This window comes from Hippoglossus hippoglossus, chromosome 24 (assembly GCF_009819705.1).
Source record: "Hippoglossus hippoglossus isolate fHipHip1 chromosome 24, fHipHip1.pri, whole genome shotgun sequence".
NCBI classification, from domain to species: Eukaryota; Metazoa; Chordata; class Actinopteri; order Pleuronectiformes; family Pleuronectidae; genus Hippoglossus; species Hippoglossus hippoglossus.
In genome coordinates this window covers 2,929,982-2,956,493 of record NC_047174.1, presented here as the reverse complement: position 1 = coordinate 2,956,493, position 26,512 = coordinate 2,929,982, and the positions used below count along the sequence as shown (strand labels likewise).

Sequence of the window (26,512 nt, the reverse complement as noted above, 5' to 3'; positions counted from 1 at the left end):
AATTAAAAATAAACATGTGGAAATGTAATAAGCCCTTTTTACAGCAGACACTTTGACAGAGCAGAGAACAACAGCGTTACTCCCACTCAGGGACTCAGTCTGGGTCTTTGTTTTGTGAATGCAGGCTCACTGGAGCAGCTTCCTGTCAACTGAGCCATTGTTAATGTTATTAATTACACATGTGCTGTTTGTGGCTGCTGTGATGAATGTGTCTATAGCAGGAGAGTTGTGTGTCTTCAGTGTGTAACGGTACAACGATCTGGATGAACACAGACACAACAGCTGATAATCCAGTGGAGGTCGTTCAGTGCATCGTTAAACCAATAAAGAGATAAAGGTTGTATTTGTGCATTATGGTTTTTAATACATTTCTTATGTTACTCGCACACAAACAATTTTTGCCATTTTACAGTAAAACGGTGCATTTTCTTTTCAGTCATCCCTTTTCAATCAGTCCTAGTATGTTAGGATACTATTTCATTCCTGTGATGATCCAGTGGATCAAACATCACAACATTTTAACTCCAAACTTTTTAACAGCATGAACGCTGGAGTACACAGATACTCCATAAAGTAAATGTTGTGTTACAAAATTTCAGAGAATACAACGTGTCCAAAACCTGCTTTTACTTTTCAGTGTTAGCCAATATCAATAAGTATTTTTATGGGACTCCAAAGTATCTTTTCTCACATACTTACGTTTCCTCTGATTCATCTGTTTTATCCTTGTCCCGTCGCAAAACAAACGATATCCAGCTGAAATTACCGGGACATTCGGTGACAGCTTTATTTCAGTTTCTTACTTTGTTCAAGTGTCTTAAAGAAGCTGGAATCAGACCATCGACGTGGTGCTCTCTGGGTTGATTCGAACCGACCTCGTGCTTTTCCTCAGGTCCTGCAGCTGTTTGGCCGGCTTGCCCACGCCCTCCTCGAACCTCCGCTCCACCACGGGCAGCACCGTGTCGTGGAGGAAGCTGGCGTTCTGCAGGATGAAGGCCTTCTTCTCGGGGTCCTGCTCGCAGCGGAGGCTGTAGTCCACGTGCTGCACGGCCACCAGGATGATCTCCCTCAGGCTCTCCAGCAGCACCATGTGCAGCTCGGGGAAGTAGAGTTTCAGTCCTTCCTCCAGGAAGCTCATCATCTGCTTGGTGAAGGCCACGATGGTGTAGCTCAGGTTCACCCAGCAGTCGTCACCGGTGTACTGCTCGAAGCTGCCGATGCCACAGCTGCACATCTCGTCCTGCAGAGAAAAAGACAAACATGTTCATGTATCTGTGACCTCATTCTCCAGGTCACTACCCAAAAGTCATGACCACAGGAGAGGGTCAGACTGTTTTCCAGAGTCTAACATTACTTCTTCAAATGTCTGGTTTTGTCCGTCAAGAAACCAAAGATATTCATGTGACTGTGACATAAAAACAAGAGCAGCAAATCCTCACATCAGAGGAACTGGAACAAAAGAATAAATGACTTTAATAACTTTGATTATCAAACGTGTTTCTTTGCTTTGCAGCGCTGGAAACACTGATTACCTGAGAACTTACAAGAACCAACAGATAAAGTCAGAGGAACAGAATAGTTTACAAAATGCACCTTGAGTTTAGCCAGAGCCTCGGGGGTCATGAGGTTCATCTTCCTCCACATCTCCTCGGAGTTGCGGTGCTTGGTGGCTTCGATGATGATGTCGTTGTAGCTCTGCAGCGCCGCCTTGATGTCTTTGACCAGCAGCGACTGCAAGGTGAAGGTCAGGTCCAGGCCGATCTCCGTCAGCTGCTGACAGTGTTCTTTAGCCACTTTAACACAATCGGCTGCCGTGGACAGGCTCTCCTTGCTGTCAAACACCTGGTGAAGACAGTGAAAAGTCATTTTCAGAATAATTGTCACATTATTGAACCCTGTGGTTTTCATATTTGACTTTGTAGCTCGTCTCCTCTTCCTACCTGTTTGCTGAAGGCGTCCACGAACATCCTCATGGCCGATTTGGACCAGACCACGAAGGCCGAGTAGCAGCCCGTGTTTCCTGCAAAATCCATTTCGAACTCCTTGGCCGTCTCCAGCAAGCTGGTGAAGAAGATGTTGCAGAGTTTGTGGATGTAGAGCAGCGTGGCTCCCTCGATGCGAAGCTGCCGTATGGCCGTCTGCACCGCGGCAGCTCGGTTCTTCAGGAACAGCTCGCAGGCTTTGGTGGACTGGCCTGAAACACAGCAGGGGGGGGGGAAACTATTCAGCAGGAGTGGAAAAGCAGATCCTCTCTGTATGTTTCGGAAAAAACAAGTAATACACTGGCTGATAGAGAGAGGAGATAAAACCAAGTGTTTGAGACAGAGGCTGAAAAGAGGAGCTGCAGCGATGGAGAGTCTGAGGAAAGTGATGTTTTCTTAACATGTAAAACTTCTTGTGTTGCTCTATGAACCAGAATATGTCTCCTTTAACATTACTTAACGACTAGATGCAAAATGTCTGTAACTTATATGAGGGAAGTGAATGAGTAACTTGTTCTTTAACCACTAATGTGTGGACATGAAACAGTGTCTTCAGCTGCCGTTTGGTGGATGTGTGAGGTGTAGCTGATGAAAAACAAAAAGGACCTAGTCTGATCAGCTGGGACACAGCCCGCCTGGTGGCTTTAGGTCCTCCACGAAGTGACCGATCCGGAGACAACTCGAACACCAGGACCTCCGTCAGCTGCCGCACGCGCTCCTCCACCGTCAGCCGGAGCTCTTTGACCTTCTGGGTGACCGGCTGGTCCTTGAGATACCCGTTGAGTTTGTCCAGCAGGTCCACGGCGCCCTCGAAGTCTCTCTGGGCGATGCAGACGTCCAGATCCTCAGGCAGCTCCTGGATCCACTCCAGGCTGAGGTCCACGCCTTCTTGGGCGTCCACTGGCTCGTCCTCGTCGAAGGGGTTGGTGGACACCTCTGCTCTCACCGGTGAGGTGGGGACCTCCTCCTCTTTCTTGTGCAGCTCCTTGGTGACCTTGCTCTTCTTGGTTTCGTCCAGGATCTCCAGCCACTCCTTCTTGACCTTGCTGTTCTCCGCCTGGAAGATGCGGCTGTCGGGGAACATGAGGATCTTGAACATGTCCTTCATGGGGGGGTTGTCCTTCACGTTGACCACGGCGAAGCTCTCCAGGTCGTACAGGGCGTTGTACTTGTACTTCACGGTGCCCCTGCGGTTGGGCAGCCAGGTGGCGATCAGCAGGCAGTCGTTCATGAGGAAAGCGTGCACCTTCTGGATGGGGGACATGTTGTCCACGTCATACTCCAACAGGTCTCCATTGTAGACGAGGTGCCTCCCCGGGGTGTCCATGATGGTCTTCGCCCCCTCCACCTTCTCCAGCAGGGAGGTGAGCGTCCTCTGCTTCAGCTCCTCGGTCTCCTTGGGGAAAGCAGCCTGCATCTCCTTGGAGGTCTCGTCCTTGTCCGTGGACAGCAGCGCCTGGGTGATGCTCTCCATGATGCTCTTCTGCTCGGTGAGGATGTGGCTCAGCTGGTACATCTCGCTCTCCAGGTAGGAGATCTCCTTGGCCGTCTCGATGAACTGGCGGTAGTTCTTGTAGACGTTCTTCTTCAGGTTCTGCGCCGTCTCGTCCGCCAGGTTCTGGATCTTCTGCCGATGCTCCTGCAGATCCCGGTCGCCATCGGACTGCTGCGACAGCTGCTTCACGTAGTTCTGCGGCTCGAAGTTCGGCGATTCCAGCAGCTTCCGGAGCCGGTTCCCCGTTTCCGTCATCTCCTGTCGCGCGTGTGATTGTTTGTTAAAGTAAAATTGACGCTAAATGTTCGCAGAGGACGAGTTTGTCAAAGCTCCTCGAAACCTAAACAGGAAGTAGTCAGCTAGTCGACTCCCTGACACGTCACGTGACTCAGGGCCAACGAATCACTAACCAAGTGGTGATTTTCTTATAATATTTTTTGTTTTCATTCAAACGAATTGTTATTTCTCCATCAAAAACATTTAACTATCAATTCAATATTTAAAATTTGTCAACATATTTAATTATTTTGATCATTATGCGACAGAAAGAAAAACCTCGGGTGCGTTTTGTATCGACCAACGACATAAAATACAAAAATACTACACATCCCAGCATGCACTGCTTTGGTGTTTGAACCATGCGTTGCTTTCCTCAATTTTAAGTTTCACAATAAGAGCACAACATTGCAGCAGGTCAAAAGCTGAGTTCATGTGACGCATTTAAGTTGTAAAACGAGGCTTACTTCCTGTTGCCAGTAGGTGGCGCTATCCCTATCACTACACACACACTAATAGATCTGTTCAGGTCAACAACTCTCTTGTTTCTCTTCAGATCGTATAAATCTTTCATCAAAGACATCGAAGGAATCTATGAGTCTAGTTTTATTTTGAAACTCAATGGAAGTGGGTCGTGTTCTGAGCAGCGTGGCACCGGAAGTGTTTGGCGGCTGTGACCAAACATCAACAAGAAGAGACGATGCATTTATTTTTGAATTTCTAACATTTTAGTGAAACAGTTTTAACAGAAGGTGTATTCGACAGATGCCACCCGAGGTTAGCTGACTTCCGCCAGCTGGTTCCTGACTTCCTGTGGTCATGGAGGAGGACTTCCTGCTCGCCCTGCGGCTCCAGGAGCAGTTTGACACCGAGGACCAGGCCTCGTCCTCCGCGTCGAACCGTCTCGATGACGCCGGACAGAGCAGCAGCAAGAAGCGGAGGCTGGACGTGTCCTCCGCGGGCGGCAGCGGGGCTTTCCCCCGCTGGGAGAAGCCCGAGAGGCCGCTGTCCATCGTGGACGCGTCGTGGGAGACGCTGGACCCCAGCCCCGACGTCAGGGCCATGTTCCTGGACTTCAACCACACGTTCTTCTGGGGGAAGCTCAGCGGGGTGGAGGTGAAGTGGAGCCCTAGAATGACCCTGTAAGTCCCCGGTGGTCAGTTAGTGTTGACGTGGCTGTGAGGTGAAAAGCTCTGTAACATCCACATGCTGCTAAAGTGCCTGATTTGTGCATTGGGTTTTGTTTTGTTCATCTCTACAAATCAATGCTTCTTATTAATTATCGATATTTCCATTGGAACTGGTTAAAGGCTCAGTGTGTAGAATTTAGTGCCATCTAGTGGTGGAGTGTCATGTTGCAGCTGAACACCTCTAACATCACCCTCCACTTCCAAACATGACAGAGAACCTGTGGCAGCTTCAGTTGTCATAAAAACTCAAAATGTGTTTAGTTTGTCCAGTCTTGGCTACTGTAAAAAACATTGCGGCCTCCGTAGAGAGGACCAGATGTAAATATGAAGTATTTAAATATAAAGAGCTCATTCGAGGGTAAAGAAAACAACAATTTGTACAATTTAGATGATTAAACACAAGTGAAAACATCACTAGGATTATTTAATATTCAATTTCTGCCGATAGATCCATTTCACCTAAATCTTACACACTGAGTTAAAGGTCTGTGTTTGCACTATTTAATGTCTCTTCTCTTGTTCCTAGCTGTGCTGGTGTGTGTTCGTACGAGGGCCGAGGAGGACTGTGTTCCATCAGACTCAGTGAACCGCTGCTGAAACTGAGACCCAGAAAAGACCTGGTTCAGGTAACGAGGAAACTCACTCACATACATTCAGAGTACATGTGCTCAGAGAGATATTTTAAAAGAGCAATCATTTTTTCTTGTTTCCACAGACTCTCCTCCATGAAATGATTCACGCCCTCCTGTTTGTGACCCAGAACAACAGAGACCGAGACGGTCACGGACCTGAGTTCTGCAAACATATGAACCGTATCAACGATGCCACTGGAACAAATATCTCTGTACGTGCCTCTTCTAATATACATTCAGGTTCATATCAGTTAATACTGTGATCTAAAGAATGAAACCACGTCCTCAGGTCTACCACAGCTTCCACGATGAGGTTGATGTGTACCGGCAGCACTGGTGGCGGTGCAACGGGCCCTGCCAGAACCGCAAGCCCTACTTTGGCTACGTGAAGAGGGCCATGAACCGGGTTCCGTCGTCTCTGGACCCCTGGTGGGAGAACCACCGGAGGACGTGTGGCGGGACGTACACCAAGATCAAGGAGCCTGAAGGATATGGCAAGAAAGGCAAGAAGGATGGGAAGAAGGACAGGAAGACGGACGGGAAGACGGACGGGAAGACGTTACCTAAGGAGGCCTCGGGAAGTGGGAAACCTTCAAGTACAGCTACAGGTAACACGACTGGACCTCCTGTGTGGATTCAGGTGTAATAGATGTGTAGATTCAACATTTAAATTTGGTTTTAATTAGTTATTTGATGCTGTAAAAACTGGGTGAGACGTCATATTTCACAGCATATTCTTGTACAGTGGCAGGAAGTGGAGATGCGTCATCCATCTTTATATCCAGTCTATGGCTCTGGTCTATTGCATCTCTCTAATTTTCACTTCTTCTCCTCTCAGGTGCTGGATTACAGGATATAAGGAACATTATCCCGTTTACTGGCAAAGGCTTCCTGCTCGGAGGGAAGTCACAGACCTCCACGTCTTCCTCCCCGTCCCACAAACCATCAGTCCCTCTTGTGAAAACACCATCGTCCAGCCCAGTGTTCTCTCCTCCCAAGAAACTCTTCCCCCCGTCGTCCCCGGCTAAAGCCCTCACCTCTCCCTTTCACTCTGGAATCTCCGGGGCCTTTCCCTCCACGGGCCAGAGGCCACCTAAAAAGAGGTCCGTGGGTAACACGAGGGTGTTTGTCAGCATCAACGGGTCGCCGGTTAGAATCCCTAAACCACACAGTAGCAGCAGAAGCCAAGGAGCAGAGAAAACAAGGCAGAGGTCCATCGAGGACCTTTTTAACAGAAGTTCAGTGGGTGCTGAGACTAAAAGAGACTCGCTGACATCACCGGACCTTTCCACGAGCACTACCTCAGTCTCTTCCCAGTTTCCCAAACAACAGAGTTCCTCCTCTGCCAGAACGCCTAAGCCAGGTCCAGCTGCTGTTTTAAACAGAGACAGCCCTGATGAACCAACACAGTCCAAATATTTCAACAGTGACAGTACGTCGGGAGCTGCTGCTGCTGCTGGGGGTCAGAACTCGAGGAAGAGGCAGTGGGACGACCGCAGCGGCTCAGCCAGCATCTTCGACTATTTCCAGAAAACATTAGGCACCGAATCAGCAGCGTCGAGGGAGTCGGTAAAGACGAGATCACCTGCAGTGCAGCAAAGAACTGTTACTGCTACAGCTACTGCTACAGCCACCGCTTCCTCTTCATCCTCTATCACGTCTTCTCTAAGCGCTACTTCCTCCTCCTCCTCCTCTTCCTCGCTGACGGTCAGCTGTCCTGTGTGTCAAACAAAGGTGCAGCAGTCGAAGATCAACGAGCATCTTGACTCCTGTCTCTCCTGAGGAGGAACAACAGAAGTTTCAGGGAATTAGCTGTTTTAAAATTGGCCTTTTTGTGATATTATATCACTTTTGGTTTTAATAGATGGTTTTACTTCCAGGTTAGATTGTTTTATTATTCTCTAATAATACTAATTCCTCTCTTATCACATGTGCCTGCTGACAGCCCGATGCCTTAGTATTTTAAGAAGCATCAAGGTTTAACAGATAATGTAAGTTTACGTTCAAATTTTCAGTTTCATCAGGAAAACATAACAAAAGAATTCCAGTAAGTTCTCAGTTTTGTTTCGTGTTTTTTATCCGAATTTGAAGCACTGTGGTTTTAACTTCACAGAATATGTCATTCTTACACTATTTTCTATCATAGTGATCAGCAATCAGTGAGAGCTCCTTCAGAATCGACCAGTATAATGTGAAAACTGACCAGTTGTGCTATAAAGTCAGAAGCTGCTGCATTCTGTGTGTAGATAAGAAGAGTTATTTTTGTCTCCTCTGTGGGTGGACCGGCTGACTTTAGTCTGACGTGTCCTTCAGACGTCAGGAGACACAGACTGACCCCTGCTGATCTGCAGGAATCACATTTCACACTCGCTAGCTGTTTATTTCTACTTGACACCGACACCGACACCGCCTCCGTCTGCAGGGTCGGGCACTGTGAGGGTTTCTGGTTGTTCATGCACCGATACTAATGTGCTCCATTCGTCAGATTTACAGTAAAACACATGAGGATGGTTGAAACTTTTATTATTTGTTGGTGAAATGTGAAGATCACTGCAAAAACATCCGGATTTTATACGTTTATACGTTGTTTTGTATTGTGTTGTGTTTGTTTTAAAGTAAATTGTTAAACATGTTCAGGTTTTGTTGCTAATAAAAATATTTTATCATTCCATTTACCTGTTTGAAGTAATTATAAGTGACAAATATCAAACATTAAATATTCACAACTGGATTCTTTCACCTCTTCAGCCCTTTTAAAATCTGTGATAAGAGACAATGTGACACAGAAAGTCTTACTTGTAATAATGTTCATTTGTGAAAGGGAGTAATTCAAAGATGAAATAATAGATGATGAAATTACAACATTAACATAATTTTGAATGCATTGAAACAACCAAAATCACTGCAGCCCCTTGAGTGTCCGTAGTGAAAGGGGGGGGGGGGGGGGGGGGGTGTGTGCTGGGTGAGGAAGGCAGACAGATAGTGGGCGTTCCAGAGCTGGTGGGTGAGGGGGAGGAGAGGGGGAGGTCAGAGGTCAGACAGCGTGAGGCCAGCTGCTGATCGGGACTACGCCCTCCTGCCGCCGCAGCCCCGACTGGAGCGAGGCCAGGGGCAGTGACGAAGCGTGTCAGAATACACACAACCCATTTCCATCACCACAGCCTCGTGCTGCGAAAACCATCTGGCTGCACAGGCATCGACCCCATCAGGTGATGAACGCATCCGGGACAGGAAGAGTGGATCTTCTCTGACGTTCGAGGTCGTGAGATGTGATGTGTAAAGAATAAGAACTAGAACGTTACTCAGTAGAGCTCATACCTCCGCCGAGGCCCAACAGTCTCTTTAAATTCAATTAAACTGAAATCCAAAACCATCAGTGTGCACCCAATATCCCACCACAACTCGGGGAGGAAGCCGTCATCCTCCTGCAGAGGCCCCCGCGAGCAGATGTTCCCACCAGCCACTCCTCTTTCCTGACCTGCGGCAAACTGACGCACTACAGGAAGCTGACCTCCTCCAAACGCACACAAACGCACAACCTCCCTCTTTCCTTTCACAACCATTGTCTCTCTCTGACAGTGACACATCCCAGACAAGCTCCAAGTTCAATGCGGTGACGTTGTACCAGTTGTTCCAGTTGTTAGACGGGGACTGAAGCACACTTCATAAATGGTTTAGAATCTGGAGAAAAAAATGAAATATTTACATTTATTTAAGATGGAAAATGTTGAAATTGATATTGTGTGCACTGTATTAACTTTCAAAGTCGTTGTCAGTACATTTCTTTGTTGATATACTATAATATATAATATTGTTTAAATACAATGTATGTCGTAAGTGCTCAGTGAAATTTTAAACAATATAATAAAATGAACAAAATAAAGGTTTGCAATATGTGATGGGAGAAGTGACGTGTGTGTATTAACTGTACTGTTTCTTCGGCCTTGAGGTAAGATATCACATTTCCAGCAGGGACTCTAAGCGGATATCTTTGGACCATTATTAGCCGGCCTACGCTAAGTGATGCAAACTCATTGTGCTTTTTAGTAACGCAGATTAACACCACCCCGCTACGGTTACATGCATCCCCAGGGGGGGGGGGGTCCATCATATGACTAATCCTTTGATCGCAGGCGGCAGCGACCATAATGATACTGGTGGTGGTGGGGATGGGAGCTTACAGAGGGGCCTGCTGCTCATAAAACCCCCTGAAACAAACAGATTGTCCCTGAACAGGCTGTGTAAACTGGGCAGATGTGTTAGAGTGTTAGCTGATGGCTAATTGCTGGAGCGGGCAGAGGGGATTCTGGGTTCTTCAAGGGAAAATACAGCACACGATACCATAATGAATATTTAGTAGGATATTAAAACACAACAATTTCAGACACATTCAAATGTCTTGTAGTTGATATCAGTTTTTTATAATCTTACACTGTATTTATTAGTTCTTGTCCATTTATATTTACATATTTACTTGCATTTATATTGTAGGTTTTACTCATTATTTCTTTAATGATGTCTATTTTTTGATTGTGCTCTTTGATGCTGTAACAAAGCAAAGGAGCCCGTTGTGGGACTAATAAAGGATTATCGTATCGTATCGTATTGTATTGTAATGTATCATATCTCATTCTATCTTATGAATGCTTATATGTATCTTAATGTATTAACTGTCAGATAGAAATAAGTTAAATATGTTTTATTTAAACAGACAAGGAATCACAACCTTTAGCCTTTCATCCATCTGTCTGACTCTCTCTCTCTGTGTGTGTGTGTGTGTGTGTGTGTGTGTGTGTGTGTGTGTGTGTGTGTGTGTGTGTGTGGTACACAGCACATGCTCCTCTCTTTCTGAAGAGCGTGTGTGATGCTTTTGTGTGTTGGTTTCATGGTTATTGTTGTGTTATTGTTGTGTCGGGGCTGCAGACCGGGGGGGCGGGAAGTGAAGCCCACCATCTGTCCTTTATATTCAAACTATTGTCTCCTACACACACACACACACGCACACACACACACACACACACACACACACACACACACACACACACACACACACACACACACACACACACACACACACACTCCTGTCATGACCTCAAACCCTCTGTCTGCACTGTGATGTCATTGTTTTATTTGAGGGAATCAAACGAACACACTCCTCCATTAAATGTTATTAAAAGGTAAAGTTAAATAATAGAAAGTATTGATTTCTTATTAAAACAGGGATTAATCAACATGAGCTAACTTTGGTTTTATTATCAGAGATGTAACAGACGATCACAGGAACAAAGATTAACTCGTTTAAAAGATCAGAAATTGAAATTCTATTTTCCTTCAATACAATTTAAGGAATTATCATCAATTGTGAATTATCTTTCTTCATGTTTATGATAATTGTACAGTTTGAGTTCATAAACAAATTATTTTTCTATAATCCAATTCAAGACTGAGTGTGTTTTATATGAATTTAATGTAATTATCTTCTTATAAAATGTGTTGAGCCTCATTGGCTCTTGACGTCATTCAGAGTGATGATGAAACTCACGATGATGACACATGAACAGTAATTAGAGACAGTTCTGTGTCTCTGGCCGGGAGACGCCCAGCAGTCACCGTGTTAAATGGACAGGAAGCAGATTCCACTGCCACGAGCCACAAGCGTCAACTTTACAACAATTCATCTAAACAGCAGCAGAAGTGGACCTCCAAAATAAAGGCTGAGGGAAAACACGTTGTCAAGTATTGGAGGCTGCACTGCACACACATCACTTTCACAGCAACACAATAAGAAATATAAGATAATAACCCATAAGAAATGCAGTATATTCAAGATACACAAAATAAATCACATGTAGACTTCATGTAAAAATATGTTGATGGCATTTATTCAAGAGACAAGAGGTAGTATTATTCACTCCAGTAGGTTTACACACACAAGGAACTCTCTGTTGTGTGTGAAAGGAAAAATAGTAAACAATATAAAGATATTACAATACTAGCAAAGTCCACTTTATTGTCCATTCTGCTAAGTACAGGACATAGATGGGATTGTAATTCAGTTTATCTCTCATCCCCGGTGATGACATATTAGTAAACAGAACATATAAGTATGCAACATACTAAGTACTTAAACAAAGTATGTAGTATAACATAGTATGCATTCAAAAGGCACACGGTGAGTAGAAAGTAATATAAAATACTGCATAGGTAGTATTTTATTCTCTGGTCTCCCTCATTCTCACCTGCCTGCTGCTGTCACATCTAAATCACCCGGATGTGTGAATCAGTTTTTATTGTTTATTTTTGTTTCTTTAGTTTTGTGTTTGAGGGAAGATGTAAAAAAGTTGTTCTTGTCTTTCTGGTGATGTCTAAAAAATAATCTCTTCTCTCCTCCTCTTTTCTTTCGATGCTTTTATTCTGTCGACCCAAGCGGAAGTCCCGGCGCCCTGTGTGCGTGTTGCCTTCACGGACCCTCGGTGTCTGGACACTTCCTCGGGCTCGTTCGCAGCTGGATCCTCGAGCTCCGCTGTTTCTTTGTGTTTTTCGGGAACCGAACATTTGCACCGAAAGTGTAAAAAAAAAAAACTTCCTCGCTCCTCTTCCACCCTCGACGCCATGAACGGGAAGTCTTCGCACGGGGCCGCGGGGGGGATGGCCTGCATCGAGGGGCTGCCGCCGCTGCCCAAGAGCCTGAGCGGCTTGTTGAACTCGAGCGGCGGCTCCTGGAGGGACATGGAGCGGATGTACGTGAAGAAGACGATGATCCAGGACGACCTGAGCCGGGGCCGGAACCACGGCGACAGCCTGCGGGCCCACAAGCCGCCGAACCTGGACGCTGCGCTGGCGCTGCTGCGGAAGGAGATGGTGAGCGAGCCGACCCAGACTCCCTTCAGGAAAATGCGGTATTCTGAAGTCGAAGGGCTCGGAGGCAAACTTAACCTTAACTTGTGGTTAAAGTTTTGGGTTTTTACACGTGCACACACCCTTCTGGTAAATTCGGCGTAGATATAATTAAACATGGAGCTTATTTTATGAGGAAAATTCCCCTTTTTCAAACTGGGATCTTCGCTTTTTCTCTAACAGCCCTCGTCGGTTTTCTAACACGGGACATTCCAGTCACACGAGCCTCAGAATGTATCTGTGCATCATTTGTCACTTCGTGGTTTCTAATGACCAGACAACAAACATCACCGGACTTTATAAGTTTATATTCTGCCCATTGGAGAAAGACACTTGCAAGCGTGGGGAGTTAAAAACCGATTTTTTCCAAATGGAGTCTGGCAGAAAGAACCCCCCCCCCCCCCCCCCCCCCCCCACACACACACACACACACACACACACACACACACACACACACACACACACACACACACACACACACACAGAGACACACACACCACCCAAGAGAAAACAGGATCAGGGATCAGGCAAAAATAAATTAAAGCCCTTTTAAAGCCAAGCACAATTAAAAACCTTTCACTGTCTACTTCGTTTTTTATTTTATTGTTGTAATGACACACGAGCCAAACTAATAAAACTCTATAAACGTAAAGGTTTTATTAACTTTTAAAACGGAACTGAATTGAAAACCCTTTTATTTGAGTTTACTCAATCCCTTTCTCACCTTGTTGAGATCAGTGCGATACAAACACAGTTACTTTACTGAGTATTATGTTATATTAAATGGAACCAGAGTAATAAGACACTTGCTTCTCACTCCCTCTGCCAGCAGCAGGGATTTTCATATCAGGACCAGACCTCGTTATCAAGCTCGACTCCTTTTTTATAACGGCTCCTGGACGAACTCATTTCCAGCTACTAGATAAGAAAGGGTCAGATTGTTGATGCAACTCAAACCTCTTAGTGGTTTCGGCTGCAGGACCTTGACTCCAGGCTCGTTTCTCCGTGGCTGTTAATGTGTGACTGAGAGTGTGTCCGATAAGTTGTCTGCTGTGTTTTTAGAAACTAAAAGCTCAGTCACAGCTGTTTGAACTCGGCCTGACTCGCATGTCCGCCCTGTGGGATCTGTGTGGAAGACAATGCTGTGACCCCCCCCCCCCCCCACGCTGCATTGTCAGCACAGTGGTATGCAGCCGAAAAGCCCCTTTTGAACCCTGCAGACACTCATGAGTTTGTAATGTTGTGCATCTGGTGTCATAATGTCCGGTTTAATTACGACGACAGGGTCTGGAAAAAGTCTAAAGTGCAATCATCTGGATTTGTGGAAGATCTGAGCTGATCTTCTACAAATAGTCGGGTCAGATTTGATCTCAGGTCACTTGTCTGTGGAAAAGACGATGGAGACGTAGTGTCTCTGTTTGTAGTCGGAGAGATAACGTGTCCAGGGTTATTCTCCACTCGTCTACTTCACCTTATCTTCCGTTAAGAGGAAACGATTATCAGGCTTTGATCGGCTGACGATTAACCGGCAGTTATTTTGATTGTTCATCAATGTGAGGATTTCCCTCATGTCTTTGTCTTATGTGACGCTAATGGAGCAGCAGTTTAGACCCAGTAAACACTTAATATTCTAAAATGAAATACTTTAAAATGCTGAATGCGATGTGTGTTAATGAGGAGCTTGCTGTGCCCGCTCCAGGTGGGTCTGCGTCAGCAGGACATGTCCCTGCTGTGCCAGCTGTGGTCGCTCCACGAGTCCATCCAGGAGTACAAGGGCAGCTGCCAGGACCTGAGCGCCGCCTCCAGCCTCAGCATGATGGAGAACGGCTACTTCGACGAGGACGACGAGTATTACCCGGAGCCTGGCGCCACCCCCACCGGGGAGCAGCCGGACGGGGAGGTCGGAGACGGGGCAGCGGCTAAGAACGGGAGCGGCATCGGCAAAGACGACAGCTGGGACTCTTTTCACGTCACCATCTGAGGCCTCATTCGCAGCATCTCTCTGCAGATGGAAAGACACTTCGGGGGAAACGGACTGAGTAAAGCTGGAGGATAAGTGGAGCGGCTCTAAAATAACCTTTTGGCCTTGGAGAAGGGAGCGATTGGTCAGAGACGTGGTGTCTCTTTACCGTAGCAGACTGTAAATACAAAGCACCAGCTCCAGTGTGATCGTTCTCCTCCTCCGGTGAAACGTTCACCTGCGGCCCGGTGTCCTGACGATCCGTCGCCGCTGACGCCCTCTGACACACTCAGGAGTCGAGATGGATTGTTTTCAAAGACTTTGCATACTCAAAATTAGGCAAAATATATATATATATGACGTATTCCTTTTTATAATCGGCTCTGCTGCTGCTTCTGTATCCACTAGCCAGGCTCCCTTTTTGGCAGAACGTTTTTTTACATAACCAAGATATATGAACAAAGTTTTATTATTTATTATATAATATAAATAGCTCTCAACGGAAAGTTTGTACTTCAGCTCTACCCGGGAACAAGGGAACAGCATCTACCTGTTGGACGTCCCTGAAACTGGGGAGTGAATAAAGAGGAGGGGATTTCTGAGCTCTGCGATCGACCTCGTTGACGTGTTGATGGAGACTGTGGGGGGGGGGGGTGTGTGTGGTGAATCCATCAGGGCAGAAGTTGTCAGACATCGATAGTGGAGAAAGATGTGGAGATCTGCAAGGGGCGGGGGGGGGGGGGGGGGGGGGGGGTCCTCACTTTCTTTGCCTTTCAGTCGGAGCAGACGTTTGCTCTGAAAATGTGAAATGTTCAAAATGCTGGAAATGCTTTGCATTGGTGAAAAACGTGGCCGCCCAGTGGACCAGGCAATAAGTCATGGATATTACAAACTGGCATGTTTACTTTTCATAGTTATGACCATTATTTCTCTCAATAATAACATTGTACTCATCAAGATCTGTGAACTCAGCGATTATTTTGAGTGCAATATTCTCATAATCGGTAGAAATAGCAGCCAAAACTATGAAAATAAAACCCAAGTTGTGATAAACTATAATTATTCTTCAACACAGCCAGTTAGGAAGTGATAACCAGTAATAATCAGGAAACATCTACACAAAATGAGCAATTTTCTACACAACTTTGAGGCTTTTATTTATATATTCTATCTAAATGACTGGCTTTGATCCACTTCTCTCGTAGCTCGCACTTGATGGTTGGAACAGACTTACAGGAGAGAATCACAAGTGCATAAGTGACTTTGAAAAGTTGTGTTTCGGTCGGATTGTGAGGACGCTGCTGTCGTCCATGTCGCAGAGCGAACACGAAGCTGTAGCTCTAAACCTGGTAGCAGATATCAGTTCAATACAGGGTGCTTTTATAAAACTGTGTATCCTACAAGATCCTGAACCATTCTCACCGTAGCAGCACATGCAGGCTGAACATCATTTCAGATTCATCAGGGCGACGTTATTTCAGCGTTTTCTTACATCCACTTTTCCATTTCTACTCATTTCTTTTCTCTAACAAGATTGTAACAGGGAGAGTTTTTTGTGTTCAGTGAAAACAAACTGGACAATTCCAGTGTCGTCCTCACGGATCTCTGCGTACAGTCTGAGGAGTGTTTCCATTTACAAACACAGCCTTACTTTAAACTCTATCTTCTCTTTTTCTCTGCCGACGACCTGCGTCATGTATCTTACGACAGGCCTAGACACTTGGATGTGTGTGTGTGCATATATTCTTAACTTCTAATCGTCACATGAATGCTCTGTCCGGTCTTCCTTCATGTCTAAACTCTCGGCTCGATCTGTAGCACGTTACCGTCACAGCTCCGGTGAGCAGCAGCTGATTTCAGTCATGTGTTGATGTTGTGTCTGTAAAGATCAGAGACTGGGTAGAAAGATGGAGGCAGGGTTTATAACCTATACTGCAGCAAGCCACCAGGGGGCGATCAAGATGATTTGGCTCCACTTTCAGTGAGCTGTCATGTCGTCCATCTTTATGCACAGTCTACGATCTAGATCACGTGACGTCATGTGCACATATGGAACACAAACCAAAGAAAGTGCAGAACTCAAAATGAAATGTATTTGGTTCAAGTTGCTGAAGAGGAAAACATTTGATTTTACTTTGAAGGTGCAGTTCAACATAATCCCTGACGTGTTGAAGAATGTCTCCACGAGTCGTGTGACAGCTGATGAATGGAGCTCGACACTAAACACATGTTATTCTCTGTGCTTCAGAGCGTTGTCATGGAAACACTAATGTTTTGATTTCTTAGGACGCGGTTATTGTGACATTGATTTCACCGACTGACGTATGAAAGTCTAGAAGATTCATTTGAACACAGTCGCAGCTTAAAGAGCTCAAAGCTTCGTGTGTAGTAACTGTACAGCGTCTGTTGGTAAAGGAAAAGTTTGAAGTTTGTGGGAAATGCACATATTTGTACGAGACCGTTAATACCACCGTCATGTTTGTACAGTGGTTAGCTCGTTAGCTTAGCTTAGCATAATGAGCGTTTACAAGGGGAAGCAGTTCACCTCGCTCCCTTCAACTCCACCGGCACGACTAAAGCTCATTAATTAACAGCTCAGTGTTTAAATCTGTACACGAACCGAAGTTCAAACACAACTCGTGTGAACCAGAAGGACACAAGTAAGCATGTTTCACAAAAATGTCAAATTATTCCTTTACCAAGTTTGATCTTTTTCTGCTTCTCCCGTATTTACTCACCTTTTAATCTGAAAACCTTCCCTGTTCATAATAATCTTAATGCGTCTGCAAATGTCTTAATGCAAAAAACATAACCAATCAGACAGAGATCAATGGTTTCATTATATAATCATCTCAATTGAATGTGTGTGTTATTTGTTATGGAGCTTTTCTTTCCACAGTTAATCACACGTTACGTTTCTTCTGGATCTGAGTGATGCTGATATTTTACAGTCAAATTTGGCCTTTTGGGTCGTTTCAGAAAACGTTGTTCTGTTGTTAAAGCTCACAAACGATCGGACCGATGGGAAATCTTGACCCAGGCCTGTTAGTGGATGTCTACACATTTAGTGCCTTTTAGAAATCTTCAGGTCTCAGACTGAAAAGTGAAGAGCAAGGCTGGGAGGGAAAATGTAATGTCATTTTCTACAGTAGCAATATAACAAAAGCTCAGTATAAATCAACATAATGGTTATTTATGCATTGTGCAAAGAAATTGTAAATGTTCTTCCTCACACTTGTGAAACGTTTCGCTGTTTTAGAAAGAGTCGGCCTCAGTTTGTGTTTTTCCTTAAAAGAAATCTGCCTTTAAATTTGAATTAAACAATCATTTATCTACATTTATCCTGATAATGATCAATATTGACTGATATAAATACAGAAATTAGCAGGAGAGACATTTTCATCCACACAAACAGATTTGGATAAATGTTCAGTAATAACAGCTTCGTACTTCACACAAGATTTATTCTGATCTTTTTAGTCTCCGCTGTTATTTGTCGTCTTCAATTAATATATATATTCAACAGCCTTAAAATCCGTCACGTCAATTGCAAAATAAGCTCCGTGTGGAAATCCTCACTCGTTCAGCTTTGCACTTGTTTCATTTGTGGCTGTTTCGTGTTCAATCCCCCAAAAACCGACAGCGTCCCGCTCCTCTTCTTCATCACACAGGCACACTGTGCCTCTTGTACAGGAACACGACTGTAACTGAATCCAGCACCGACCAGTTTGAACGGTGCTTTTCACCAACACCAGCAAACTGCACCCAGTGTCGTACACGTTAGCAGTTGAATATTGTGTATTTTCTACTTTTGAAACAAACACCTCTCTTTTCACGAAGTCGTTGGATGTGTAACGTGGTGACGCCTTCTCAGGACAAACCTGTGGCAAAGTGTGGTTTGTGTTGTTGGGACGAGAAACTTCTTAAATCATTGTAATGTGATTTTATATTATTCGGTCGTGTCGTATTATTTAACATCAATAACTGTACAGATGTAAATGATGTCATGTCCCACCTTTCATTTTTTTCTCTTAAAGGTCAAACTTTCAGTGCGAGTTTCTCCAAATCAAAAAGCGAGGGCTTCTCTCTAGAGCCGAACAATCACATGGAGACATGTTTTCTACTGGAGTGGCCTCGATGGACCAGGATGCATCTCAACCACAGACACGCAGGCGCTGCAGTGTGTGTACACAGCCGTGCTCTCGTGGTTGTAGGGATGCATTCTGGGAAATGTGAGGGTTGTGGAAGTGGCTGCACCAAAAATAGCAAATGGAGACACTTAATCAAAGTTGATGATGTTTAACGAGTGGGTGTCGGGGAGGAGGTTCATCCCTGTAACGTGTTGATCTGTCGTGTTTCTGCTGCATGAAGAACTTGATTTGCTTCCATGAAAAAGCCTCAAATGTTTAAAAACACATTTAGTTGAAACACCAGTTTGTTCTCCAGCTGAATTAAACTGTCCCGTGAGGAGATTTCTGTTAAATCAGCCGTGAAACGTACAACAGACGCTAACAGATGCTTTTTGCAGCCGTTTACCAGCATTGACGTACAGAATATACACGTTAACATCCAGCTTTGAATATCTGCAATGTGTGGCTTCATATTTATATGCATTCATTAAGTCCGTATAGCGACAAAAGGTTTTGATGTATTTTGTGTTGTATAGACAAACATTGTGTGAAGCCTGTGTTGTTGTCATCCCTCATGACTCCTGCTCTTTAACCCCTGAACGACCTTACTACTGTTTCTTTGGACAATATAGTCTCAATGCTTTCCTCTCATAGTTATTATCCTGATATTAATTTAATAAAGTGGTTCCATACTTCTCAGGTCTGGAGTTTGTGTTTTTGTGGAATAGAAACTGAACTATTTTGGTAGAAATGAGTGAAACTGGAAGGAAATGAAGCTTAAATCAGCTCAAGAGTCGGTCTCTGAGGTTTGTTTTCTTTGCACGTCTCCAACAACCGACTTGCTTAAACCTCACATTTACAAAAATATATCGGTTTTGACAGTAAAATCTTCATCTTGTTATCTCACGTTGAAAAAAGATTCCTGAATCCAACCATTGTCTGAAAACTGCTGAAATTTAACGGGTTTATTCTTGACCCGAGTTTCGTGGAAATCCAACAGACAAACAAACAGACAGGAGTTAAAATATAAAACATTAATATTAACTATCCTCTTCATCCTCTCACAGACACATTCAAACCCTGAAAGACTCGACTCTCTCTCCCTCTTCTTCCTCCTCTCTCTGCTGCCCTACTTCTTTCTCTCCTGAATGCATCTCACTCTGACCTGCATGTAAATGCACCGATCTGCATTTTGCAGCAGAGCCGCTGCCACACTGGTGCAGTTCCGCTTTAATTGATCATCTCCGCGGCAGCAGCAGGATGGGGAGGCTTTGAAGTAGCATCTCCTCGCGCTGAGATAAAACTGTTTATGTTTTCATATCCACAGACTCTCACAAACCTCCCAGAGAGACCGAAGAAATGGGTCAAGCAACTATCGTATCTACACATATGTGCAGCATGTTTTCTGCTGGTTTTCTCCACTGAGATGATCAGATTTGAAATATTCAGAGTGTGGCAGCTGCAGAAGTCAGAAATGTGTTTCTCAGAACGTGATAAACCAGTTGAGCAGACGACTGATGAACATTATCACTTCTGTTGTTCTCCTCTCAGCCTGTTGTACGTGTACATTATTCTCTGTGTACAGAGGCCGTCACTCCTTCATGTGCATGACTGGAATCCCATGTTGCCTCTCTCTGCTCTGAGCTCTGGTCTCGTCCTGCCTGTCCGAGCGTCTGTCGGCAGATTAGAGCAGATTAACATAATCTTGACCGAGCGAGCAAATCCAAGGTGCTCTCACTCTCTCCACAGGGGACAGATGCCACATCAGAGCTGGACTGTGACGCTCGTCCCTCAGAGCAACATGTACGAAAACTGTTTTTCAGGCTGAAAGCGACAGTTTGATATTTAGTTCTGTGTTTTTCTCAGTAAATCTGACGTCTCAGCGTCCGTCTGCTTCCTTTGGCTTGTTCTGTTCATTCCACTGATTCCACTGAGGTGGGGACTCACGTGTTTCTTTCCTCTTGTTACTGTGCAACATGTTATTAAAATGTTCATACGTCGTGAGTGCAGCTGCACCCAGAACAGCTTTCAATACGTTCTTCATGAGCACTTGTTAATCAACGCAGATTAATCTAATTGGAGGGGTGTGCGTGTTAATGACGACAGTGTTGACACGTTGGGATTATCTCTGCCGGATATTACATCCTTTTTAAAATCAACATTTTTATTAGCTCCAACAGAGAAGGTTTACGTGTTCAAGCAAGATTACAGAAAAACTACTCGACCTATTACCATGAAACTTGGAAGGATTGGACGTGAAACATTTTCATTATCTCAGGGAATAATTCATTCATAATTCAATAATTCAATAATTCAATTTGAGGAGAAAACCTTGGTAGACGTATCAATCTAGTTTCACTCTTCATTTCAGATCTTGCTATTTCTATTCGGGAACACTGATGGATTATCAAATGAAAAGTTAAAACTTCGGTCTCCAGTCTGTGTTTTAAATCAGCCCATTCACTATGTGCATGGAGGGCAAACTGACTTCATGTTGGCTTTATCCTCCAGACCTGCAGGTAAATGGCTGTAGCTGTAATCTGATTAGACTCGGATTAAACCGCTGCATGCCACAGTAATTGAACAACACTTTCCAGACTCCACATTCAGAAACTCTCTCAGCAGTTTTGTTCACACAGACAAATCACAACACTGCAGAAAAAAAAACACTGCTGATAACACAAAACATAATTCTCATGTTTTATTTACACTTGTGCATCGATTTAACGAATCCAAGCTTTAGATCTTTGTTTTTCCTCAATGAGAAGATGTTGATTTCCACAGAGACTCGGTTACAGATCCACCCAGGGCGAGGACACATTCCACGTTCATGTGCTGTATCCTCAACTATTCACAGGCCTGTAATAACATGTATCCATATGCAGAGGCAGCACACGCAAACACACACATGCACAAAATCACATCACAACCCTGAGCAACTGTGTTAAAGTGCAAACATTTTATTTTCTCCTTTCATATCTAGTGTATAACAGACGGTTCCGGCTGCAGATGCTGCAACATTAATCTGTTTCTCTGCGGACTGTGCAGTCGGTTTTACATAATTCATCACAGGAACACATGTCGCACCCAAATGTCGAGGGCTGGTCTTTGACAGAAAGCCACAGCTATTTCAATATCATATCTCTCTGCACATTTGAAAAAACAAAGTAAAAAAATACAAAATGATCTGGTTCTCTGCAAAACAACCTTATTATTAAGGTATAATTCACATGTAGAACTGAAAGACTGGCAGCCTCTTTTATTTAAAAGTCAGTTTAAGAGGATGTAATTCTTTCAGCACAGCTTTCTGACTTTAGGGCACTGAACCACCGAAGGGTCCCAGTTAGACATTTGACCCTTCAGGGGCTCCATAGACTGTATCTGCAGACTAACTGCCCAGTTCAGATAAAACTTGAATTAGCTGATCCGTACTGGGGCGTCGCACTCGGAGAAGCTGAGCCGAAATACAAACGCTTCAGCTCGGAGGGTGAGGACAAAGACAATTATTAAAGCGAATGCAAAACATATTGCGAGGGAATGCAAATAAACTCTCTGACACTCCGGCCTGTAGGCGTTGGTTCAGAAGGAAGGGAAGAGGAACAGCATTGTGAGGTAATAGTCATTAGTAATAATTCTCTCTGTGTCCCTTCAGGGGATGAAGGACAAGACTCTCTCACAATCTACAGCAGCGATAGAACAGTGCATTAGTTTTTGGTCGTTGGGACAAAGTGTCAGAGTTAATGATACATTCACGATGCCTGCAGCAGATTCCACTGAATGTCTCTTCCATTCATCTCCATCAGCAGCAACAGATGTTCTTGTCCGGTAGAAATTCTGCCTCTCGTCACATGTGCCTCAGTTCACAACAACACCACGACTCCTGCAGAGACGTCTGGGAGTCGAGACAAGCTCAGCTGTCACATTCCAGCTGAAGTGAGTAAATTCTCCTCATTCCACAGACACTTTGTGCTTCGGACGTTTGTTTCACTGACTGAACATTTGTTCTGTGGACAGACACGTGATCCACATTCCAGGGACAGTGGGTGGAGAACTGGAGAAGTTTGAAGCTAATCAACATGTTTCGTCACGATTAATTGTAAATCAGACGTCTGGTAAGATTCTAATCGAATATTTATAGTCAGTTGTCAAACGTGAGGATTTGTTGCGTGTGCCGCTTGGAGTGGTTTTACCTATGTTTACACTTTTGGCTTAATTCTTATTTGCTTGCTGTTGTGTGTCCATTCTAGTGTTTGTTTTGGCTCATTAGCTCAGTTACAAAAGTAAATAAGACAAATATCAACAGGTTTTCTTTACTAACCCTGTGAATCAACATTTATCTTGTGTGTGTGTGAGTGAATGTGAGAATTTCACCAATGAGCTAAAGAATGTGAAGAGCGTCCTGTCCACACAGGGAACTAGTTATCGTCCATTTGCAACCTCAGACTCTGTGTTTGTGTGACCCAGGAATTAGAGCATGTTTAACAGTAATGTAGATCATGGGCTGCTCCTCATGTCGTAGCTCCTCCCCACGGCTGTCCACATAAAGTAATACAAAACAAACACACTGGAATCTTGACATCATTCATTGTCCAGTTGAAAAACTAAAATTAAAAAACAAGATTAAGGATTCAGCACCTTTTCAGTTTGCCGGTTTAAATATCCGCAATCCATGTATCCTGAGAAATAAATATGTTCTGCTGCTCTTCATCTCCCACTGAGCAGTTTCAACCTGTAGCCACGTCATTAAGGCCTTTGCATCCGTCTCTGCTTCAGAGGAACCGATGCTGAAGGTTTGTTAAAAACTGCCTCACTCTGTCACAGGTGGACGTCCACGATCACGTGTCCTTTCCCTGAGATAAGTGACTTCAGTCTAAGTCTGTCAACATCTCCTGGATGCTCCATGGATGCTTTTTACAGGCCTGAGCCACGCAGGTCTCTGACAGCACGCCTAAGCACACAGCCATCAGTGACAGACGTCTGCTGCTGTTCAGGATCACTGCAGAAGAAAAGAGAAAAGGATGTTAAAGACTTAAAGAAATCACATCTTTTACATATAAAATCTGAATTATCTGAATATCTTATTTGATGGATGGTTGGATGGAGAAACGCCTCATCAGCACAGTACAGCATAAATCACTCCACAGCATCTCATTGTTTGTTGCTCACAAAGAGCTGATTCATGTGGCGAACTCTGCTGGATGTAAGTGAGAGGCTGTGTTTCTGTCATACGGCTTCAGACAGATGTGTTCTCCTACCTCTGATAGCCTGCGAGTTTGAAGTGAGCACAAACAGTTTGATGAGGCCAAGGCAGAGCGGGGAGAAGTCGTGCTCCCAGATGACGGCAGGGATGAGGAGGACCTTCCCGTAGCAGGAGAGCAGCAGAGCTCGGACGAGCAGGCGCAGCTCCAGGTTCCCGCCCTGCAGACGAGCCACCACCGCCCAGAGGAACAGCAGCACGCTGCCGCAGAACGCTGACAGCTCTACGGGAGCCACAGAAAGACAAGTCACTGACTGACTTCACAGTACAACAAAGATCAAATTGTTGCATCAACAAGAGTCGCTCTGTGTCAATGTGTTTGCTCTGTAATCCAACAAGCAAGTATTCATCATTCCTTTTCCTTAAGGCCACTTAATCGTAATTTGATCATTGTTTTTGTTAAAACATTCTCTGATTTCAGCTTCTTAAACATAATGAATCCCTGCTTTTATTTTGTAGATTCAAACAAGCAATCTGAAAATGGCTCCGCCTGATTGTGACGGGTCATTTTTCATCTTCTGATATTTTATACACTAAACAAATTTTTAGATTAATAGATAGTTAGAGACGATACCAGTGAAATTAAAGAAATACACTGGTGATTTCACAGCACGCGTAGGATCATCTTACCGAGGGCGGCCAATCCAAACAGGCGGTAGAACTCCCACTCCTTGGTGTAGCGTATGATGTCGGCGGGGTCACTGCTCTGCTCGGAGCCGTGGAGCAGAGACCACCGGAGGTACGCCTCACACAGCAGGCAGAACACACACAACTTCCAGTGAATCTAGAAAGATGGAGGGAGAAAGAGGCACAAACACGACCTGAAGAGACACACTTGTGATCTGGATATACATGTCGGGAATATTTAACTCCCTAATACAGCTGTCGGCATCGGCCCCTGAAAATCCATATCGATCGGGCTCTTGTATCGAGTTGATGAAGTAGGAGTCGACAACAGCCTGGAGCTCAACATGTCCGTGGATTTAAAGGGACGTGAATGTAGATGAGGTCACTTACATCCAAGCTTGTGTTGAACAAAATGTGTCTGAACGCCTGCGTCTTGCACAAGATGGCATCAATCAAGATGATGACCGGGTCGTACTCGATGTACTTGTCCACTGGCTTTTGGCAGGACTCCTGGAGACAGAGAGAGAGACACACACACACACACACACACACACACACACACACACACACACACACACACAATTATGTTACTATTACAGTCCTCACTTAGTTATACAAAATACAATCTGTCAACAGTTTTAAGAAGTTTTTAAACACGTACTACTTCGTCAGTATCTTAACTTGGTCTAGTCCTTGTGGTTCCATTGTTTTTACTTGTCCTCTGTGCAGTTTTTTATTCTTCTATTGTTTGTGCTACTTCCTGTTTTTTATCTTAATGTTAACAGCACATTAAAAAGGTGCTTCATAAATAAAACGTCCTTACTTATGACCATCCTGTGACGTATGTTGTTGTTTGGGGTTAATGCTAATTAGCTGATTAAAGGGACGATGCTAATATTTCGTTTGTTATTTCGAATAAACGTTTGATTGTCAGTTCTTATGCTCAAACTTATATACTATAAACAAACAGTCCTGATTCCAAACACAACGACGACACGTGACAACAGTAAATAAACTGTGACATTGAATAAATCAACTAAATGACGTAGCTAGTAGCATCGCTAGCTAGTAGCATCGAGGTTACAACCTGTAGCTGCACTGAGGTTTGACGCGTGAATCGTGAACGTACACAGATGGTGATCTTCAGGATGCCGTTGCTGTAATCCCGGTGCAGCTCCGTCGCCCCCTCGTTACATTCAACACATCTAAACACGCGTTTATCCATCATCTCCTCTGGAAACCGACTCGAGGAGATGCTAGCTGGGGACACTGTGCCACCGGAAGTAAGGTGGCTGCTTACAGCCCCCGCCTTCAACATAAAAAAAACGGATTTGTCAACATGTGAGGGGCTGAGAATTTTTTTATTGTTCAAATATTCATGTTCATGTACATCCTGTGCAATGTATTTTTCCCAGTGGATATTTATTAGAGGATATGTTATGTTTCATATAACATATCCTCTAATAAATATCCACTGCAGCAGTTGTTTTTGTTGTTATATTAATAGTATAAGTATAGGTTGTTGTTGATGAAGTTTATAGCAGTAGCAGTATTTGAAGTAGATGTAGTAATAGTAGTAGTTGTTGTTGATGATGTGGTAATATTAGTAGTAGTAGTAGTAGTAGTAGTAATAGTTGATGTAGTAATAGTAGTAGTTGTTGTTGATGATGTAGTAATAGTAGTAGTAGTTGTTATGGTAGTGATAGTAGAAGTAGTGGTAGTAGTAGTAGAAGTAGTGGTAGTAGTAGTAGTAGTAGTAGTAGTAGTAGATGTACAAACTAAATGTTAGTGAAGGATAGACTTCAGTTCTCCAAGTGGTTATGTTTGTACCAGACCAAATTATTAGAAGATATGTTATATGAAACACGCTTTAGTTTGTGCAGCACTTTTAATAAAATGAAATAAGATAAAATAAGATAAGATAAGATAAGATGTACCTTCATTGACACTCCATAGAGGAAATTCACAATAGCAGCAGCAGTTGTTTTTGTTGTTATATTAATAGTAGAAGTATAGGTTGTTGTTGATGAAGTTGTATAGCAGTAGCAGTATTTGAAGTAGATGTA

The 26,512-nt window shown here is 44.1% G+C and overlaps 4 protein-coding genes across 6 annotated transcripts; 2 read left to right on the top strand and 2 right to left on the bottom strand.

The window, feature by feature from the left end:
• Nucleotides 1–319: 319 nt before the first annotated feature.
• On the bottom strand, nucleotides 320–3,833 carry exoc8 (exocyst complex component 8). Its single transcript, XM_034579987.1, has 4 exons — nucleotides 2,589–3,833; nucleotides 1,941–2,194; nucleotides 1,594–1,842; nucleotides 320–1,240 (listed from the first exon to the last, which is right to left on the bottom strand). Exons 1-4 carry the CDS (start codon nucleotides 3,730–3,732, stop codon nucleotides 833–835), a joined length of 2,055 nt encoding a protein of 684 aa, XP_034435878.1. The 5' UTR covers nucleotides 3,733–3,833; the 3' UTR covers nucleotides 320–832.
• A 464-nt stretch (nucleotides 3,834–4,297) lies between these two features.
• Nucleotides 4,298–25,748, top strand: LOC117758372 (sprT-like domain-containing protein Spartan). 2 transcript variants are annotated; one of them, XR_004613271.1, is made up of 6 exons: nucleotides 4,410–4,895; nucleotides 5,470–5,569; nucleotides 5,659–5,787; nucleotides 5,865–6,183; nucleotides 6,414–7,638; nucleotides 25,735–25,748. XR_004613271.1 is itself a non-coding variant. In XM_034579988.1 (5 exons), the coding sequence occupies exons 1-5, from the start codon at nucleotides 4,573–4,575 to the stop codon at nucleotides 7,355–7,357; spliced, it is 1,815 nt and encodes a 604-aa protein (XP_034435879.1). In that variant the 5' UTR covers nucleotides 4,298–4,572; the 3' UTR covers nucleotides 7,358–8,291. The 2 variants fall into 2 exon arrangements, 1 of the variants encoding a protein (XP_034435879.1); XM_034579988.1 differs by lacking the exon at nucleotides 25,735–25,748 and having other exon boundaries at nucleotides 4,298–4,895; nucleotides 6,414–8,291.
• fam89a (family with sequence similarity 89 member A) lies at nucleotides 12,030–14,544 on the top strand. Its single transcript, XM_034579999.1, has 2 exons — nucleotides 12,030–12,436; nucleotides 14,172–14,544. Exons 1-2 carry the CDS (start codon nucleotides 12,188–12,190, stop codon nucleotides 14,451–14,453), a joined length of 531 nt encoding a protein of 176 aa, XP_034435890.1. The 5' UTR covers nucleotides 12,030–12,187; the 3' UTR covers nucleotides 14,454–14,544.
• On the bottom strand, nucleotides 21,249–25,730 carry arv1 (ARV1 homolog, fatty acid homeostasis modulator). Of its 2 annotated transcripts, XR_004613272.1 has the most exons (6): nucleotides 25,576–25,725; nucleotides 24,837–24,956; nucleotides 24,450–24,603; nucleotides 23,818–24,042; nucleotides 22,035–23,558; nucleotides 21,249–21,973 (listed from the first exon to the last, which is right to left on the bottom strand). XR_004613272.1 is itself a non-coding variant. In XM_034579997.1 (5 exons), exons 1-5 carry the CDS (start codon nucleotides 25,672–25,674, stop codon nucleotides 23,428–23,430), a joined length of 729 nt encoding a protein of 242 aa, XP_034435888.1. In that variant the 5' UTR covers nucleotides 25,675–25,730; the 3' UTR covers nucleotides 22,384–23,427. The 2 variants fall into 2 exon arrangements, 1 of the variants encoding a protein (XP_034435888.1); XM_034579997.1 differs by lacking the exon at nucleotides 21,249–21,973 and having other exon boundaries at nucleotides 22,384–23,558; nucleotides 25,576–25,730.
• Nucleotides 25,749–26,512: the final 764 nt, after the last annotated feature.

Bases quoted from the DNA above. Each gene is read 5' to 3' on its own strand.
- exoc8 (XM_034579987.1), bottom strand. From the start codon at position 3,732: ATGACGGAAACGGGGAACCGGCTCCGGAAGCTGCTGGAATCGCCGAAC. The intron at 1,843-1,940 runs GTAGGAAGAGGA...TGTCTTCACCAG, and splicing joins TGGACGCCTTCAGCAAACAG to GTGTTTGACAGCAAGGAGAG. The intron at 1,241-1,593 runs GTGCATTTTGTA...TTTTCTCTGCAG, and splicing joins AGGCTCTGGCTAAACTCAAG to GACGAGATGTGCAGCTGTGG.
- LOC117758372 (XM_034579988.1), top strand. From the start codon at position 4,573: ATGGAGGAGGACTTCCTGCTCGCCCTGCGGCTCCAGGAGCAGTTTGAC. The intron at 5,788-5,864 runs GTACGTGCCTCT...CCACGTCCTCAG, and splicing joins CCACTGGAACAAATATCTCT to GTCTACCACAGCTTCCACGA. The intron at 6,184-6,413 runs GTAACACGACTG...TTCTCCTCTCAG, and splicing joins ACCTTCAAGTACAGCTACAG to GTGCTGGATTACAGGATATA.
- fam89a (XM_034579999.1), top strand. From the start codon at position 12,188: ATGAACGGGAAGTCTTCGCACGGGGCCGCGGGGGGGATGGCCTGCATC. The intron at 12,437-14,171 runs GTGAGCGAGCCG...TGCCCGCTCCAG, and splicing joins CGCTGCTGCGGAAGGAGATG to GTGGGTCTGCGTCAGCAGGA.
- arv1 (XM_034579997.1), bottom strand. From the start codon at position 25,674: ATGATGGATAAACGCGTGTTTAGATGTGTTGAATGTAACGAGGGGGCG. The intron at 24,604-24,836 runs GTAAGTGACCTC...CCATCTTTCTAG, and splicing joins TGTTCAACACAAGCTTGGAT to ATTCACTGGAAGTTGTGTGT. The intron at 24,043-24,449 runs GTAAGATGATCC...TGGCTCCCGTAG, and splicing joins GTTTGGATTGGCCGCCCTCG to AGCTGTCAGCGTTCTGCGGC.